Raw genomic sequence first — 14,889 nt, forward strand, 5'->3', positions numbered from 1 at the left:
ACAACTTCGAAGTGCTTTCGTTTTCTGTTTTCGTCGAATAATTACATTTCCTGAAGTTGGCACCCCTGAAATGTTCGGCCGCTCGGCTGACGTGTTAACTTGTACAATATTTTCTATACTTGTATCTGTCAATTCATAGTTCCAAATAATATCCACGTTCCCTCGAGGATGAATTCCTTCAGGCGCGACAAAAAGGAGGAGGAAGAAGGCGGTGGCAATCCCTTCCAAAACATCGAGAAGACCAGCGTTCTGCAGGAAGCTAGATACTTCAACGAGACGCCTGTCAATCACAGAAAATGTACCCTGATCCTGACGAAAATACTGTACCTCATCAACCAGGGCGAAGTCCTCAGCACTCAGGAGGCTACCGAGGTCTTCTTCGCAATGACCAAGCTGTTCCAGAGCAAGGACGTGATACTGAGAAGGATGGTTTACCTCGGAATCAAGGAGTTGAGTTCGATTGCGGATGATGTCATCATAGTCACCTCTTCGCTGACTAAAGACATGACCGGGCACGAAGATCTGTACAGGGCCGCGGCCATAAGGGCCCTGTGCAGCATCACAGACAGTACCATGATGCAGAGCATCGAGAGATACATGAAGCAAGCCATTGTTGACCGGAATCCGGCGGTGAGCAGCGCGGCGCTTGTTTCGGCTTTGCACCTTACTTCCACGTCAAATGATCTCGTCAGACGATGGGCAAATGAAGCTCAGGTAGGATTAACTATATTATGAACATAATGACTACATTTAATAACCCATGTAACTTCAACAGTATCACTAATTAGGTAAATATCACAATGTGAAAGGTTACCCACACAATGACATGGTAAGTATCAATTTTGATTGATATAATTTAATTTTGTGTACATTTCGCGTATTATTGTACTAGTTTGTTGTATAATTTACTTTTAGAAGTAACTTTTATGTGTAAAACAGAACATGCAATTACATTCTCACAAGAATTATTGACATTATCACTGTAGATTAAATATTTGTTTTATGCAATAGCAATTACATCTATCAGCTAAAGTGTCTTCCAGGCCCAACAGCCAAATATGTTGGTTTCTATAATTTCAAACTACTGGAAATATGTCTGAGCAGAGTTTTTGTTGACATTGGTAAGTAATTGTGTAAAAGTACAGTAGCTCCATTACCTGTCAAAATGGGTGTTGGTTGATCAATGCATCATTCAATGATATCTTCAAGCCAGGTATTGCAACCAGAGTTGACCCCAATACAGTACTCGTACAGATGCATAGATAGCATACACCATGTTTCAATCTTGTTATTCAACCTGGGAAAGAAAATTCCAGTGAAATTAAATAAAAGAAAGCACAAATATTCAAATTCGAAAAACGTAAAACTTATCGTCGCTTTCTCGCTTAAAACAATAAGTAGGCATAAGTGAGACAAAACGCCGTTTCTCTGTGACATCTTGCAGGACATCACATTTGGAAATATGTATATTGTATTTTTTTTTTAATGTGAATACCACAAACCTGCCCCACACCATCTGGAGTCAGCGAGACTATGGTATCCCCAATTGGGGTATGTTGTGAGGCTGAATTTAGTGGGGAGGGAAGAGGAAGGTGGGGGAGTATCTGGCTATTCAGATCTGGTCACCAAGCACATCTAAAGCCATTTCAAGCAAAATTTTAATTCAGAATCGTAGTCTTACACCAGGACGATCCTGAGAGAATCTTCGACTCTCAACGTGCCACAAGTATACTATATGTTATTTAAAATGAATAAATTGTGAAATAACACGAATTCGTCAAATAAAGTTTACTTGCTCATGTCGGGATTTGAGCCCGCGACTTTCGGACTGCTAGTCGAGAGCCCTTACCCCTCGACGATTTAGGCCGTTATATATATGCAAAAATACGCACGTTTGCATCAGGTCTAACTATGAAAACTATAATGTTGCTGTATTTTAGTGTCCTCGTTTCAAAGTGATAACAGAAAGTTAAATATTGTAATGTACTTCTAAATCAATAGGTAGGTCTGCTGTCTTTATGTGAAACATGTCATCCAACATGGCCAAAAAGTATCACTTGATAATGACACTTCTTATCTGTCTATCTTTATTCTTTATGGCTGTCGAAGTAAGCTGTTTAAGCAATTAAAGTTAATTGAAAGATATTTTAAAAATTCAGACTGTAAAAAACCCATGTTTTTTTGAGGATTGAACCTTCTCCCCAGGGACTGGCTCTTAAACTGCTGTGACATTGTAAGTGTCTTTTGTTTTAATGTCATCCAATTTCAGGGAAATGCGTATATGTCCGCGTGTATACCCGTGATTGCCACCAAAAGTTGATAGAATGCAATGTTATCGACAACGAGTCAATGTGCCGAGTTTCAGGTCGATTGGATTTCGGGAATTGGGCTAATTTCCACTTCCAACATTTGCATCGATTCATTCATTCACAATAACAAAATCTAAATTCAAATGAATGTATTTATAAATAAACTTTATTTTATTGTGATCTATTAGGACAGGTTGTTGCACAAAATTTGAACAATTCATCAAATTTCAAAGCTAAAATTCAAGTTCTGTTTTCATTTCAGTTATTTGAAACAACTGTGCAATAATGATATAATAACAAAACTTGAATAAAACCTTTACAGAGCTTGAAAATTCACATTGAAAATTTGATGAATTGTACAAATTATATGAAATAACCCGTCCTTAGTGTTCAAGTACAAACTATGATTGCGGTTAAGTTTTACTTTGTTTTTAACTTTGGTTTTACACTGAAAATATCAATTTTTTAAAAAGAAATAACAATCATTCCCGGGTTACGTATAACCCTATAATATTTGAATTCCGACTACTTACATCATTATAAGCGGAATATGTGACTTGTGCAATTATGCAGGACTTGAAGGCGGGGGATTAAACCCTAGAATTAGATACCTGGGTGGGAGAGAACTCGATGCATTTGTCCACTCGGATACTTAAATCAAATTGATAGATTAATAATAAAAACGGAAAGTTAATAACAATGTGCTGCCATTTATCTTCTGGTTTATTCTTCAACTGTCCCAGCACATGTTCTAGGATGGATATCATAGAATATAATTTTTTTGTGGATTCTTTTTATTAGGTTAGGTTACGAGAGTTTGGCAAGTATCCGATACTCATGTTGTATACTCATCGCTCACTGTCCGTACACATCGCTACTGAAATCACAAGATGCATGTCGCCACCAATCATTGTTCTCGAAATGTCAAAACTGGAATGCTTTCATGAAATCACTCACAACAACCAGTTTCTGTGGCCGTCATTTTTATATCTTGTCATTCTTTGTTGACTGTTTTGTTTCTAGCATCGATCTAAGCACAAGCGTTGTTACAAAATGTCTAAAACAAGTAACGCTATGTTTAAAATCCCAACGACTGGTCGCGGGAGATTGGCGACCACAATGAGTTTACAAAATGTCGGCAACATGTGTCTGTATGCGAACCTACATACATACATAATGAGTTAATTCTATGACTTACTTCTATAGAATGTGTTAATGATTACGTAAATCTAGCAGCAGACTCCGAGACTTTGTTACTTATAAAGATGAAACTGTTTTCAACCTTCTTAGGATAGTTAATGTTGAAACTTTAAACTTAAACAATATGCTAAATTGTAAAGCCCTAGTTGGGATTAAATATGCCTGACCTCAAACCCCACTATTATTTATAGAAAGATAGTAAATGAGGTGGCTTGTACTCTGAATGATAATAAGAGCGACATTCGCACGAATTACTTACGGCAATTCCAGAGGAAAGACGTCCCTGGCAAATCTGGGGAAAGCATCTGATAGGCTGGGCCTGCTATGAATGGAGGCCGCTGAAGTAGCACAGGAAAGGGATGCCAAGAGGCGTCAAAGCGATGGGTCCTGATCTGAATAGGACATGGGGTAGAAATTGCCCTGTTCCCATAGATCAAGGCTGCCCAACCCCAGGCCCGCGGGCCACAATGTGGCCCGCGAACGAATTATAAGTGGCCCGCGTGAACCATTTTCAAAAAACCCGCCAATCCGCCAATTTGAAAAAGTGTAGCGGGCCCGCGGTAAAACAAACAATGCAGCTTGCGCGCGGTCACCAGTGTTACCAACGAAGGCGATTTATCGCTATTTAGGCTACTCAGAACGAGAATCAGCGACGAAAAAATCTAACCTGTTGAACTTACTTTTTAAGCAAAAATTTTTTCTCAGCGAAGTTCCGTAACAACCCCCCCCCCACCATGGATTTCAAATATTTTGTGGGGAGCACTCATTTTGAATTTTTTTGTGGGGAATTATGTTTTATAGAAATTCTCTAACAACCCCCCCCCCATGGAAATAGGAACCGTCAGGTATTCAGTGGCCCGCCAGTGATTCAAAATCGTCAATTTCGCCCAACTGTTAAAAAGGTTGGGCAGCCTTGCCATAGATCAAAGAAACGCTAGATATGACATTAAAGGTGAAGGGAAGAAATAAAAATCCCTGGTCTTGTGAAAAATGTTTTACTTATTTATATAAACTGAATATTTTGTAAGAGTAAATAGTTTTTCCTTTTGCATTTGTCGCATAATTTACTCACCGCAGTAAACTATCATTTTGTATTTTGCGTCTTGCTGCTTCCATTTTGATACAATTTGATTCATATTAAATAAAATTTGTTCATATTAAACTAATTAAAAAACTTACCTGTGGGATGTAATGCTATATTAGTGATTACTCTCTTTAGATAGTTTTGATGCATAGGACACCCCATAATTGTCGAGTTAAAACAGTTTGTCACATGGTTGCCTTCAGTTCGCCGAAATGGTACTCATATAGTGGCTTTGGGGCAGGTGTACATATTTATATTTCAGTGCCTTTGCACAAGTCTCTAATATTTAAAGCGCCATAATATGACCATTAACTGAGTATTTTGACAGGTCCAATATGTGAGAACTGTCAATAACAGACGTTGTGGGTTCAATTCCCTTCTCAGCTAAGTTCTCCATCGTTACTTATAATAAGAGTTTATCGAATATTGTCAGGTTATTTGTTACCCGGGAATATTGGTCTTTAAAAAAAAAATAGCCATGATAATGGGCATTAGATTTGCACTTTAGTGAAAAATGTGTGCTGAATATCTTTACATTGTTATAATTACAGGAGGCCCTGAACTCGGACAACATCATGGTGCAATACCACGCACTGGGTGTGCTCTATCACGTGCGTCGTTCTGACCGTCTGGCCGTCACCAAGTTGGTGGGGAAACTGACACACGCCAGCCTGCGCTCTCCCTATGCCCTTTGCATGTTGATTCGGATGGCGTGCGAACTGATCGAGGAGGAAGATAATTATGGTATGCATTACAATTGATTGCATTTTTTTGTGAATACCGCACAAGTTCTAATTGACTGGAGCTAGCGCACAGACATAGGAATTAATAGACGAGAAGATAAAGGCGAGGGGTAAAATCAACTGTTGAAGAACGAAGGGAGTGAAGATGACTGTGATTCGTCAATAAATCAATCTGACAGTAAATAGGCATCTCGCATTATAATATCACCATTTACTTCTTAAAAGTAAAATCTGCTTTGAATGAATAGACATTTTTACATGGGAGCGCAAATTACTCGCCACGTTATGAACAAATTTGCGAAGTCCAAATTCGGCAAAGTAAGGCAGCTTCTATATTCAGAGTCGTAGTTAGTTTCAGAGTATTTAGTTAAGACACTTTTATAAATGTTCATAATTTACTTCCCAGCAACCAACCAGCTTTGTGTTTCGCGTCCAGACGTTTCTCGATGTGATAGTAACAACTGATTCATATTATACGATGTGAATATGCTTAAAATAAAATAAAATAATGCTTATATATGGAATGTAATACGACAATTGGGTTTATTCTCTTTTTTCGCATCTATTTTTACCAGTTTTCATAGTACAAGTAAACATTTTGCCGTGTTATTTCGTAAAATGAACCGATGATGCCTCGACCATAGTTCGCACAAGAATGATGACGTCACGTTTTCAAATATCACTTGAGGCCGTACGCGAGCCCAGCCGGCTCAATGGAACCGGTATGGGGAGTGGGGATAATACGCTTTTAATCACTTAGGGCAGGTCTACTAGTATTCATATGTCTATGAGCTAGCGGGACTATGGCATCCCCCAATGGAGATAATGCAAGGCTGATTGGAGTGAAGAGGGGAAGTAGACAGAAAAGGGGTTGGGAAGTTGTTGGTTGTTCAGATTTGGCCACTAAACACGGCTATTGCATTTCGATTCTGAATGATGGTCATTCACCAAGACGAGACTGGGAATATCTTACTACTGTGGAATGTTAATTCAAAATATTGGATAATTTATACAGCACCGTTTTCCCCGTCCCCGGGCTTTACTCAGAGTTTTTTTGAAATCTAATAGACAGTGACCATACTCTTATTTTGAATGTCAAGTGTGCGAAATATTATCAGTCTCTAAATAAAATATTTCATTTCTTTACAAAAAAATCCACGCCCCCCGCCTGGTTTTCATCACAGACACTCTACTTTAAATAAATAGATTATTAAAAAGCAATATAAGACGCAAGCGGCCTCCATGGTCGAGGGGTAAGACTCTCGATTCGCATGCTGGAGGTCACAGGTTCAAATCCCAGCATGCGCAAGTAAATTTTATTTGATTAATTTGTGTTATTTCAAAATTAATCATTCAAAATAATGTATAGAATATTTGCGGCATGTTCCAGAGTGGAAGATACTCTCAGTATCGCCCTGGTGTAAGACCACCATTCAGAATTGAAGCGTTGCTTAAAATGGCTTTGGTCGTGTTTGGTGACCAGATCTGAATAGCCAGGTACTTGCCCACCTTCCTCTTCCCCTCGCCACTACCTTCAGCCTCACAACATCCCCCAAGCGGGGATGCCGTAGTCTCAATGGCTCCAGACGGTTGCGAGCAGTTTAAAAAGCTGCCTGCAGTAATTGCAGAACTAAACCTTGCCTCTATAGCTCAGTGATTAGCATAGATGACTGGATAGGAGCAAGGTTTTGGACATGGAAATATTTTATCTTGTGTGATTTTATAATAAGTTCAATTTAATAATAAATATTCTTCTAACATTTATATTATCATATTAAGCTCTTTTTGTTTTTCACATTATTATAAATAATTTACAATATGAACCCTTTCCAATACAAATTGTTTTTCTGGTATAGAATAGTGTTCATTGAAATAAGACAGATAAGCAAATTATTTAGTTTATGTACATTAGATTCTTACAGTAACGGACGGTATCAAATAAACAAAACCTTCTGACACCGTAGTCCTCTCCCTGTTTGTCTATTGATATCTCTTCCTCACGGAATTATCTTTTCTTTGGTGTATTCGACCAATATGTAAACAAATATTATTTCGGTATTTATACACATGTACTAATTTTACCAAAACTAAACTTTGTACATAGGTGAGACAATCTTCCACTTATGGGAGGATTTGATACGAATATTTACTTTTCAGGAGGACCCGTCAACACGCAGCTGTTTGAGTTCATCGAATCGTGTCTCCGCCACAAGTCCGACATGGTCATATACGAGGCAGCACACGCCCTCGTCAACCTCAAGAGGAACACATCCCGCGAGCTGGCACCTGCTGTTAGCGTCCTCCAGCTGTTCTGCGGCTCCCCCAAACCCACTCTGCGCTTCGCAGCCGTCCGCACCCTCAACAAGGTAGCCATGACTCACCCCGCCGTAGTCACCGCCTGCAACCTCGACCTGGAAAACCTCATCACCGACTCCAACAGATCCATCGCCACCCTCGCCATCACCACGCTCCTCAAAACAGGCGCCGAAAGTTCCGTAGATCGACTCATGAAACAAATCGCGACATTCGTCTCGGAGATCTCCGACGAATTCAAAATCGTCGTCGTCCAAGCAATCACTCTATTGTGCCTTAAATTCCCGCGGAAACATTCCGTTCTGATGAGTTTCCTATCGGGAATGCTGCGTGATGAAGGCGGTCTCGAGTACAAAGCGTCCATCGTCGACACCATCATAACAATCATTGAAGAAAATAGCGAGGCTAAAGAAACAGGTCTAGCACATCTGTGCGAGTTTATCGAGGATTGTGAACACACTTCCCTGGCCGTGAGGATCTTGCATCTGCTGGGAAAGGAAGGACCGCGTACAAAGCAGCCTTCTAGGTATATAAGGTTCATCTATAACCGAGTTATCTTGGAGAATGCCACGGTTCGCGCTGCAGCCGTTGCCGCCATGTCTCAGTTCGGAGCGGCTTGCCCGGATTTGCTGCCGAACATAAGAGTGCTGCTAGCGCGTTGTCAAATGGACACCGATGACGAGGTTAGAGACCGTGCCACCTACTACAGCAGTATCCTGGAGCATGAAGACAAGTCTCTGATTAATAATTATATTGTGGAGATTCCACAGTTGTCTATACCCGCCTTGGAGCGAGCGCTGAAGGAACACATAACAAATGATATTAACATCCCATTCGATTTGAAGACCGTTCCGATTGCAACTCCCAAATCCCTGGCGGAAGAAGCCCAGCATAAGAACTCCATTGAGGGAATGGTGATCACCTCTAATAACCTACCCAAGCCCCAACAGGTATCCAAAGAAGAAGCTTATGCGGAGAAACTTAACTCCATACCCGGCATCGCAACCTGCGGAGTCTTATTCAAGACTTCCGAACCGGTACATTTGACCGAATCAGAAACAGAGTACACCGTCAAATGCATAAAACACATCTACGCCCAGCACCTGATCCTGCAATTCGACTGCATGAACACAATGAGCGACCAGCTATTGGAGAACATTCAAGTTCGTCTCGATATTCCTGAAGGATACAGGCTATTGAGAGAAGTATCCTGTGAGAAGCTGCCATACAATCAGAAGGGAACTGTCTTCTCTATTTTGCAATTCCCCGAAGATCTAGGATCAAGTGTCGGCTCGTTTGGCGTCACCCTGAAGTTTGTAGTTAAGGATTGTGACCCGACCACAGGGGTGCCAGATTCCGAAGAAGGTTACTCGGACGAATACATGGTGGAGGATTTGGAAGTCGTGTTGAGCGATCAGATTCAAAGAGTCAAGAAAGTGAACTTCAACGCCGTCTGGGAAAACTCCAACGCCGAAGGCTACGTAGAGGTGGAAGATACTTACGCTCTGACAACCGTGCCCACGTTGCAAGAAGCCGTTAAGAATATCTTGACATTCCTGGGTTTGATGCCTGCCGAGGGTTCGGAGCGAGTGACGGATGGGGCCTCAGTCCACACGTTGCTGTGCGCCGGCTTCTTCCGTGGCAATTTGGACATCCTGGTGCGAGCCCGGCTGGCGCTCAGTGACGGGGTGACCATGCAACTGACCACACGCTCCCCGAACCCCGATGTCGCCGAGTTAATAACATCTGCCATAGGTTAAAACTATCAATTCACCTAGTCTATTAAGATGGGATACTATATTACGTCAACGATTTTTTAATACCGTTGTTGAATTGTTGAAAATGCAATCATTAAAGGAATTGAAACCTTAATGGATTTCAAATATATCTATTTATTATCTATTGAAACAAACATCGTGAACTCGGTAATGCATAGCAAACTTCTGGTTGATACGCTTAAATTACTATGCAGTTTTGGTACGGTAAATTTATATCATAAGTGAAGCAACTTTTCGGCTGTCCAATTTCAAAACCTATTAAGTGCTATCAGGAAAAAAAGGATGTTCAAGAGTGGCGTTCATTCACTTTTTTTAATTATTATTTAACCTTATCCTTACGCATTTATCCTTGTATGAATTGATTTCGAACAAAATTTCAACAGCAGTTAATGAACCTAATGACTATAGAAAATCAAACACATGGGATTTGAAAAAATTGTCCCTAGGTTTAGCTAGGGTTTGAATTTGGGCAGCCAGCCGTTTCTTTGCAAACGCAAAATGCAACACTTTATGTACCACTTAATGTGTTGTGCATAGTGTCGCTTGGGCGATATTAAGGAATCGTTGACTGTATTAAACAATATGAATATTATATCTGTATTAAGTATGCATGTGTGTGCGGAAAGGAAGCGGTCTTTAAGATATTTTTTATATATTATCACCGGGTGCGAATGCTAAATTTTGATTTCCATATGTTTATTTTACGTTGAGAGACTACTACTGTTATGTTCTTAAGATGAAGCAGGCATTTATGTGTGTACAGTAAACAGTCAAATTGTTTAATCTGAAACATCTTTTCTTTTTAACTATTATTATTACATATTGATAGCCCATCATCTTTTCCCTGCTAACTGGAGCCGGTGAGACTATGGCATCACCAATTGGGGTATATCGTGAGGCTGAAGGGTACGGGGAGGGGAAGGAGATGGGAAAGTACCGGGCTACAGATCCGGTCACCAAACATGGCTAAAGCTATTTTCAAGCAATGTCAAATTCTGAATGGTGGTCTTTTACCATGGCGATACTGAGAGCTCTTCCTTTCCCAGTAAATTCCTTTGATGATAGCCCTTTAACCCTACTAAGAATAAAAGAACCTGATTAAGAAAGAAAAAAAATAATGGGTCACTAGGATCCCCCATATATCGCGGAGTGATCATATTCCTTTTGCCCTTTCCAGTAAGACTCGAATATTAGTTACTATTTTTTTTATACTACATCACCCATCCTTCATCCAGCCAGCAGTCAAGTCAATCATTAAGTAATGCATAACGGTAAAAGAGAGAGTACAAAATCGAGCGTGACTCAAACTAGAGATGAGTAGGTTCTGAGTTTAGCTGGAATGCTTCCTTTTAAAAGTACTCGAGTGCGTCCGGGTTCTGAGTTCTCGGGTACGAACTGTATGACGCACGGTTCCAAGCCGCAAACTCTGTCCCAGTACCGGATCAGGACTGGCACCAGTGCAAGTTACCTGTCACCACTCACTGAAAATTGGCGCGAGTGAGACGAATGCGAGGGGACCTGGGTGCCAGGAAGCACCACTACCGAGCGCTGGGTACATACAAAGAGGCATTCGGGTCAGAGTTCTCTGAGAGTAGTCGATTTGAAGAAAGGAGTAGGAGTGGAATCCGCTTCCCACAAAGGACTCGGGTTCAAGAACTCATTCCAACTGAACCTACACACTGCTAACTCAAACACCTATTATATTTCAGCTCTTTCCAATAAAATTAAATTTTTATTTGAGGAAGAGTAATTTTGTCAGAATTGAATAGATTTACGGAATAATTTTCTTTTTATTGCAGATTATTACTGAATAGTGTCTAGGATTAACTAATTTATAGAGCATGTGATCTTGATATCGCCCAAAACTCTTATTTGGGGAATGTTTATTATCCCCTTCAGTGCGAGAGGGTTAAATAAGTTCCCCAACGTGGTTTTCAACCCCCCCGGAAACAACTGGAGAGAAGTCGTATTTATTTTTTATAAAAACTTTTTCACAAGAGGCGCTGAGGAAAATAATATTCCTCAGCATCTATATTATCCTTGGTGCGGGGGAGTTTTTGGGTAACCAGAGAGGACCTGGCTTACCCATATTGTAGAAAGAAGGAAACCCATAGCTCGGCAAATCATTCCAAGGCTGAGCTGTTCCAACACAAGAATGAGTCGGAGGAAGTGAACTTTTCTAGTGACGAATGTCAACTGTGTGTAAATGTTAGGTGTGCGTTTGGCGTATTTCTTAGAAGTGCACCTTTGTCGAAGAGATCAATGATGAAAGTTCCTCAAACACACCACAGATAAATGGTAAAAACAAAGGTTATTTTAAAAATAATATTTATTAAAATACCAAATGAATGACTTACATAAAATAAACAATACAAAATACTTAAATGTAATCACGCAGTGTGGCTGCATAACTTTTAATAACCTAAATTTGAAATTCATAACTTGTAACAAAATGTTCTTAAAGATCATTTGGAAATAACTTAACAGTTTAGTCATAAAAGATAACAAAGGACGGGTTTCGGAGAATTTAAACAATTCATCAAATTCCAGCGTTTGTTTTCGGGTTCTGTGAAAGTTCTGTTGTAATATATTATTATAGGCTAGTTGCTTAACAGAACTTAAATAATAACAGAACTTGAAAAATAACTTTGAAATTTGAAGAATTGTTGAAATTCTCTGAAAAAACTCGTCCTTAGACTAGCCTAATAAAAAAATTCAACCCTTAAAAAAAATAATTTTTAAATTTAACAATACATAATAATAACCTAACCCTATGTACAAAAAAATACTTTTTGAAAACAGTGCAGTTTTTTTGATGAATGTAATGAATCTGGAAGGTACGGAATGCAGCATATTTGTAACATAAAATAATACATCAATGAAATATAATTCATAATTTTAACAGTTTTACAAACATTCACGTTTCAATCTATATACATATGCCATGATTTCCTGAAAATGAGACTTATAACATTACCACGAAGCATAGATAATATAAACAAAAGGAGATATGGCATGGAAGCATGCCAACTGTCGCCAAGCTACGACCAAAATTATTATTAACAAGCAGGCAGCATTCCCCTGATTCGCTCTTATCTGATTTCACAACACAACACAAGTAATTTACAAAATGAATAAGTTTTTTGTTTTAAACCACTTTATTTTATTATATATACGTTTACCGGTTTCATTTGATCTCAACCTTCTTCAGGACAATAGATATATAAACTAAATTATAGTTCTTATGAGGTAAACAAAAAACAGAAAGAAAAAGCTTTCCAGAGGAATCTTATGAGGTAAACAAAAAACATAAAGAGAAAACTTTCCTCTGTACAATTTAGTTTATATATTTATTGTCCTGAAGAAGGTTGAGGTCAACCGAAACCGGTCGACGTATATAATAAAATAAAGTTGTTTAAAACAAAAAACTTTTTCATTTTGTATTATGTCAAGCCACAAAGTGTTTGCTTTCTTCGATAACAAGTAATTGAGTTGTTTTAAAATTTAACATAAGGTACTTTCTTTCTTTCTATAAGAAATCTCTATATCCAATCGGGCTTTAAATTGGATTATATTAGTAGCATCGATGACATGTTGTGGAAGTTTGTTCCATGCTTCCACTACGCTATTTTTGTAAGGAAGTGTTTTCTAGAATTGGATGCAAAAGTTGTTTTATTAATTTAATTTAATTACGTAGATTTATATTTTTGTTGGTGGTGAAGAAGATTTCTTGGATGCCGGGACTATAATGTCCAGATTAAATTTTTTAAATCTCAATCAAGTTACCCCTCTCTCTTCTTAAAAATGCATGGATTATCAAAGCGTTGTAGGAAATGAAAGTTGTGCCTTGGTAGAAACAAAGGCGGAGCTGCGATTTTCAGTAGTACTGGTAATCGATGTTGGCTACACTTTTGCGTGCGATTTCATGCTAATGGTTCGTGGCCCGTCTCTCTTGTATCTAGTACTCGTATGCTTCACTCCCTTTTAATTTTCAATGTGATCCTGCACAAGAATTCTGCCCAGAGCCGGATAAACTATGGCATGTTGTGAAGCTGAAGAAGCAGGGAAGTACCTGGCTGTTCAGAGGTAGTCAACAAACATAACGTGAATGGCGGACGTACTGGGAGTATCTTCCACAGGCCCGCCCTGTATCAAAAAAACATCCCACGTTGAATTATCGACGTAAAAATATATATTTTTCATTTAAGAACTGTCACTTCACAAAACAAAGTACATAATATATTACTATCTTCAAAAGGAATAATTAATCTGTTTTGGTCTGTAGACAAATTTTTTTTAAGCTACATTTATGAAAGATTAATTTTGACGAGAAATAATGGCGTCACGTTTGTACACAAAAATCCACAAAAATTCCAAATATAATTAATCAGCGTATACAATGTTATAGGTTGCACAAATAGAGTTGACCCAAACAACACACACTCAGGATTATGTGTATTGGTGCATATATAACGTCAACGAGAAACAGCACTTTGTCTCGTTTACTATTTCTCTCGTTTACAACTTAACTGGATTTTCTTTTCTGAAGTCGAATACATACATAACACGTTTGAAACATGCTGTATGTTAGCAATGCATCTGTTTCAACTTACGGTTACGGTTACAGTTCCTATACTGATGAAGTTGAGATTTCCTCTAAGTTTCCCTATTCTAAACAGTTGTACACGACATTGAAATCTTAGGCCAGGCGTACAGGGATGACTTTTGTCACGGCAACAGTTTCGTCACTGTTTTAAAATCCATTGCAGTGTAAGGAGGTGCGCGCCATGTAGCGATGTGATATTAGTGTGGACAATTTAGAAATATCCATTAGTACTCTGCAAACCGCCTGAAGACTCGAAAACCCTTAGCAGGATTAAGTCTTCCGCAGCCGTAGTGCTCACATGATGCACAGGTGGAGTCTTAAAGTGTCTGCAATGTGTGAATGCAGTTCGGTGCAGATCAGCGAACATGTGTTCAAAGAATGCCCGATCCATTTACTCCTCGGCAGGATTGATGAGGTCCACAGGGTGACTTCTTGAGCTCCTGGGACCTCGCAGATCTATTCTCCCTCTGACTCTTCCCCCCACCACACGAAAGAAGAATCAGGGACTTTTAGTTAAGTATTGCAATAGATTTTGAAACAGAAACAAAAGTCATCCGTGCCCTTGGCCTTAGTTTGTTTAAGGTTGGCATAGGAGTACAGCCTTCCTGAAAAGTGAGTAGTTTGTTTAGAAGTAGCCGAAGAGAACGTAGGCCACAGGCAGGACCCAGGCACACTTCCTGAATGGGGTGTCGAAGTACATGGCCACAAATGTCCAGACGGACAAGTAGATGGCAGCCTGCAGCAGGGTGTGGAGGATCCTCAACCTGGAAAAGGCAAAGTTAAAATCACCAAAATTTACAGTGAAACTTTCCTATTCCAAAAATCGAAGAGACGTCATTTATTCTTCAGGTGGTAA

The 14,889-nt window shown here is 39.3% G+C and overlaps 2 protein-coding genes across 2 annotated transcripts in view; one reads left to right on the forward strand and one right to left on the reverse strand.

The window, feature by feature from the left end:
* Positions 1-58: 58 nt before the first annotated feature.
* gammaCOP (coat protein (coatomer) gamma) lies at positions 59-10,217 on the forward strand. Its single transcript, XM_089648190.1, has 3 exons — positions 59-714; positions 5,145-5,337; positions 7,494-10,217. Exons 1-3 carry the CDS (start codon positions 169-171, stop codon positions 9,407-9,409), a joined length of 2,655 nt encoding a protein of 884 aa, XP_089504316.1. The 5' UTR covers positions 59-168; the 3' UTR covers positions 9,410-10,217.
* A 2,453-nt stretch (positions 10,218-12,670) lies between these two features.
* Positions 12,671-14,889, reverse strand: part of LOC149410668 (putative fatty acyl-CoA reductase CG8306) — a 61,943-nt gene continuing 59,724 nt past the window's right edge. Inside the window, exon 11 of the mRNA XM_089648412.1 lies at positions 12,671-14,797. Within this exon, the coding sequence (XP_089504538.1) occupies positions 14,659-14,797 (139 nt within the window). The 3' untranslated portion in view covers positions 12,671-14,658. The remainder of the gene's footprint in view (positions 14,798-14,889) is intronic.

This window comes from Hesperophylax consimilis, chromosome 27 (assembly GCF_061612785.1).
Source record: "Hesperophylax consimilis isolate HC1 chromosome 27, BYU_Hcon_1.0, whole genome shotgun sequence".
NCBI classification, from domain to species: Eukaryota; Metazoa; Arthropoda; class Insecta; order Trichoptera; family Limnephilidae; genus Hesperophylax; species Hesperophylax consimilis.

Coding starts and splice junctions, on each gene's coding strand:
- gammaCOP (XM_089648190.1), top strand. CDS start 169: ATGAATTCCTTCAGGCGCGACAAAAAGGAGGAGGAAGAAGGCGGTGGC. Junction 715..5,144: donor GATGGGCAAATGAAGCTCAG/GTAGGATTAACT, acceptor TTATAATTACAG/GAGGCCCTGAACTCGGACAA. Junction 5,338..7,493: donor CGAGGAGGAAGATAATTATG/GTATGCATTACA, acceptor TTTACTTTTCAG/GAGGACCCGTCAACACGCAG.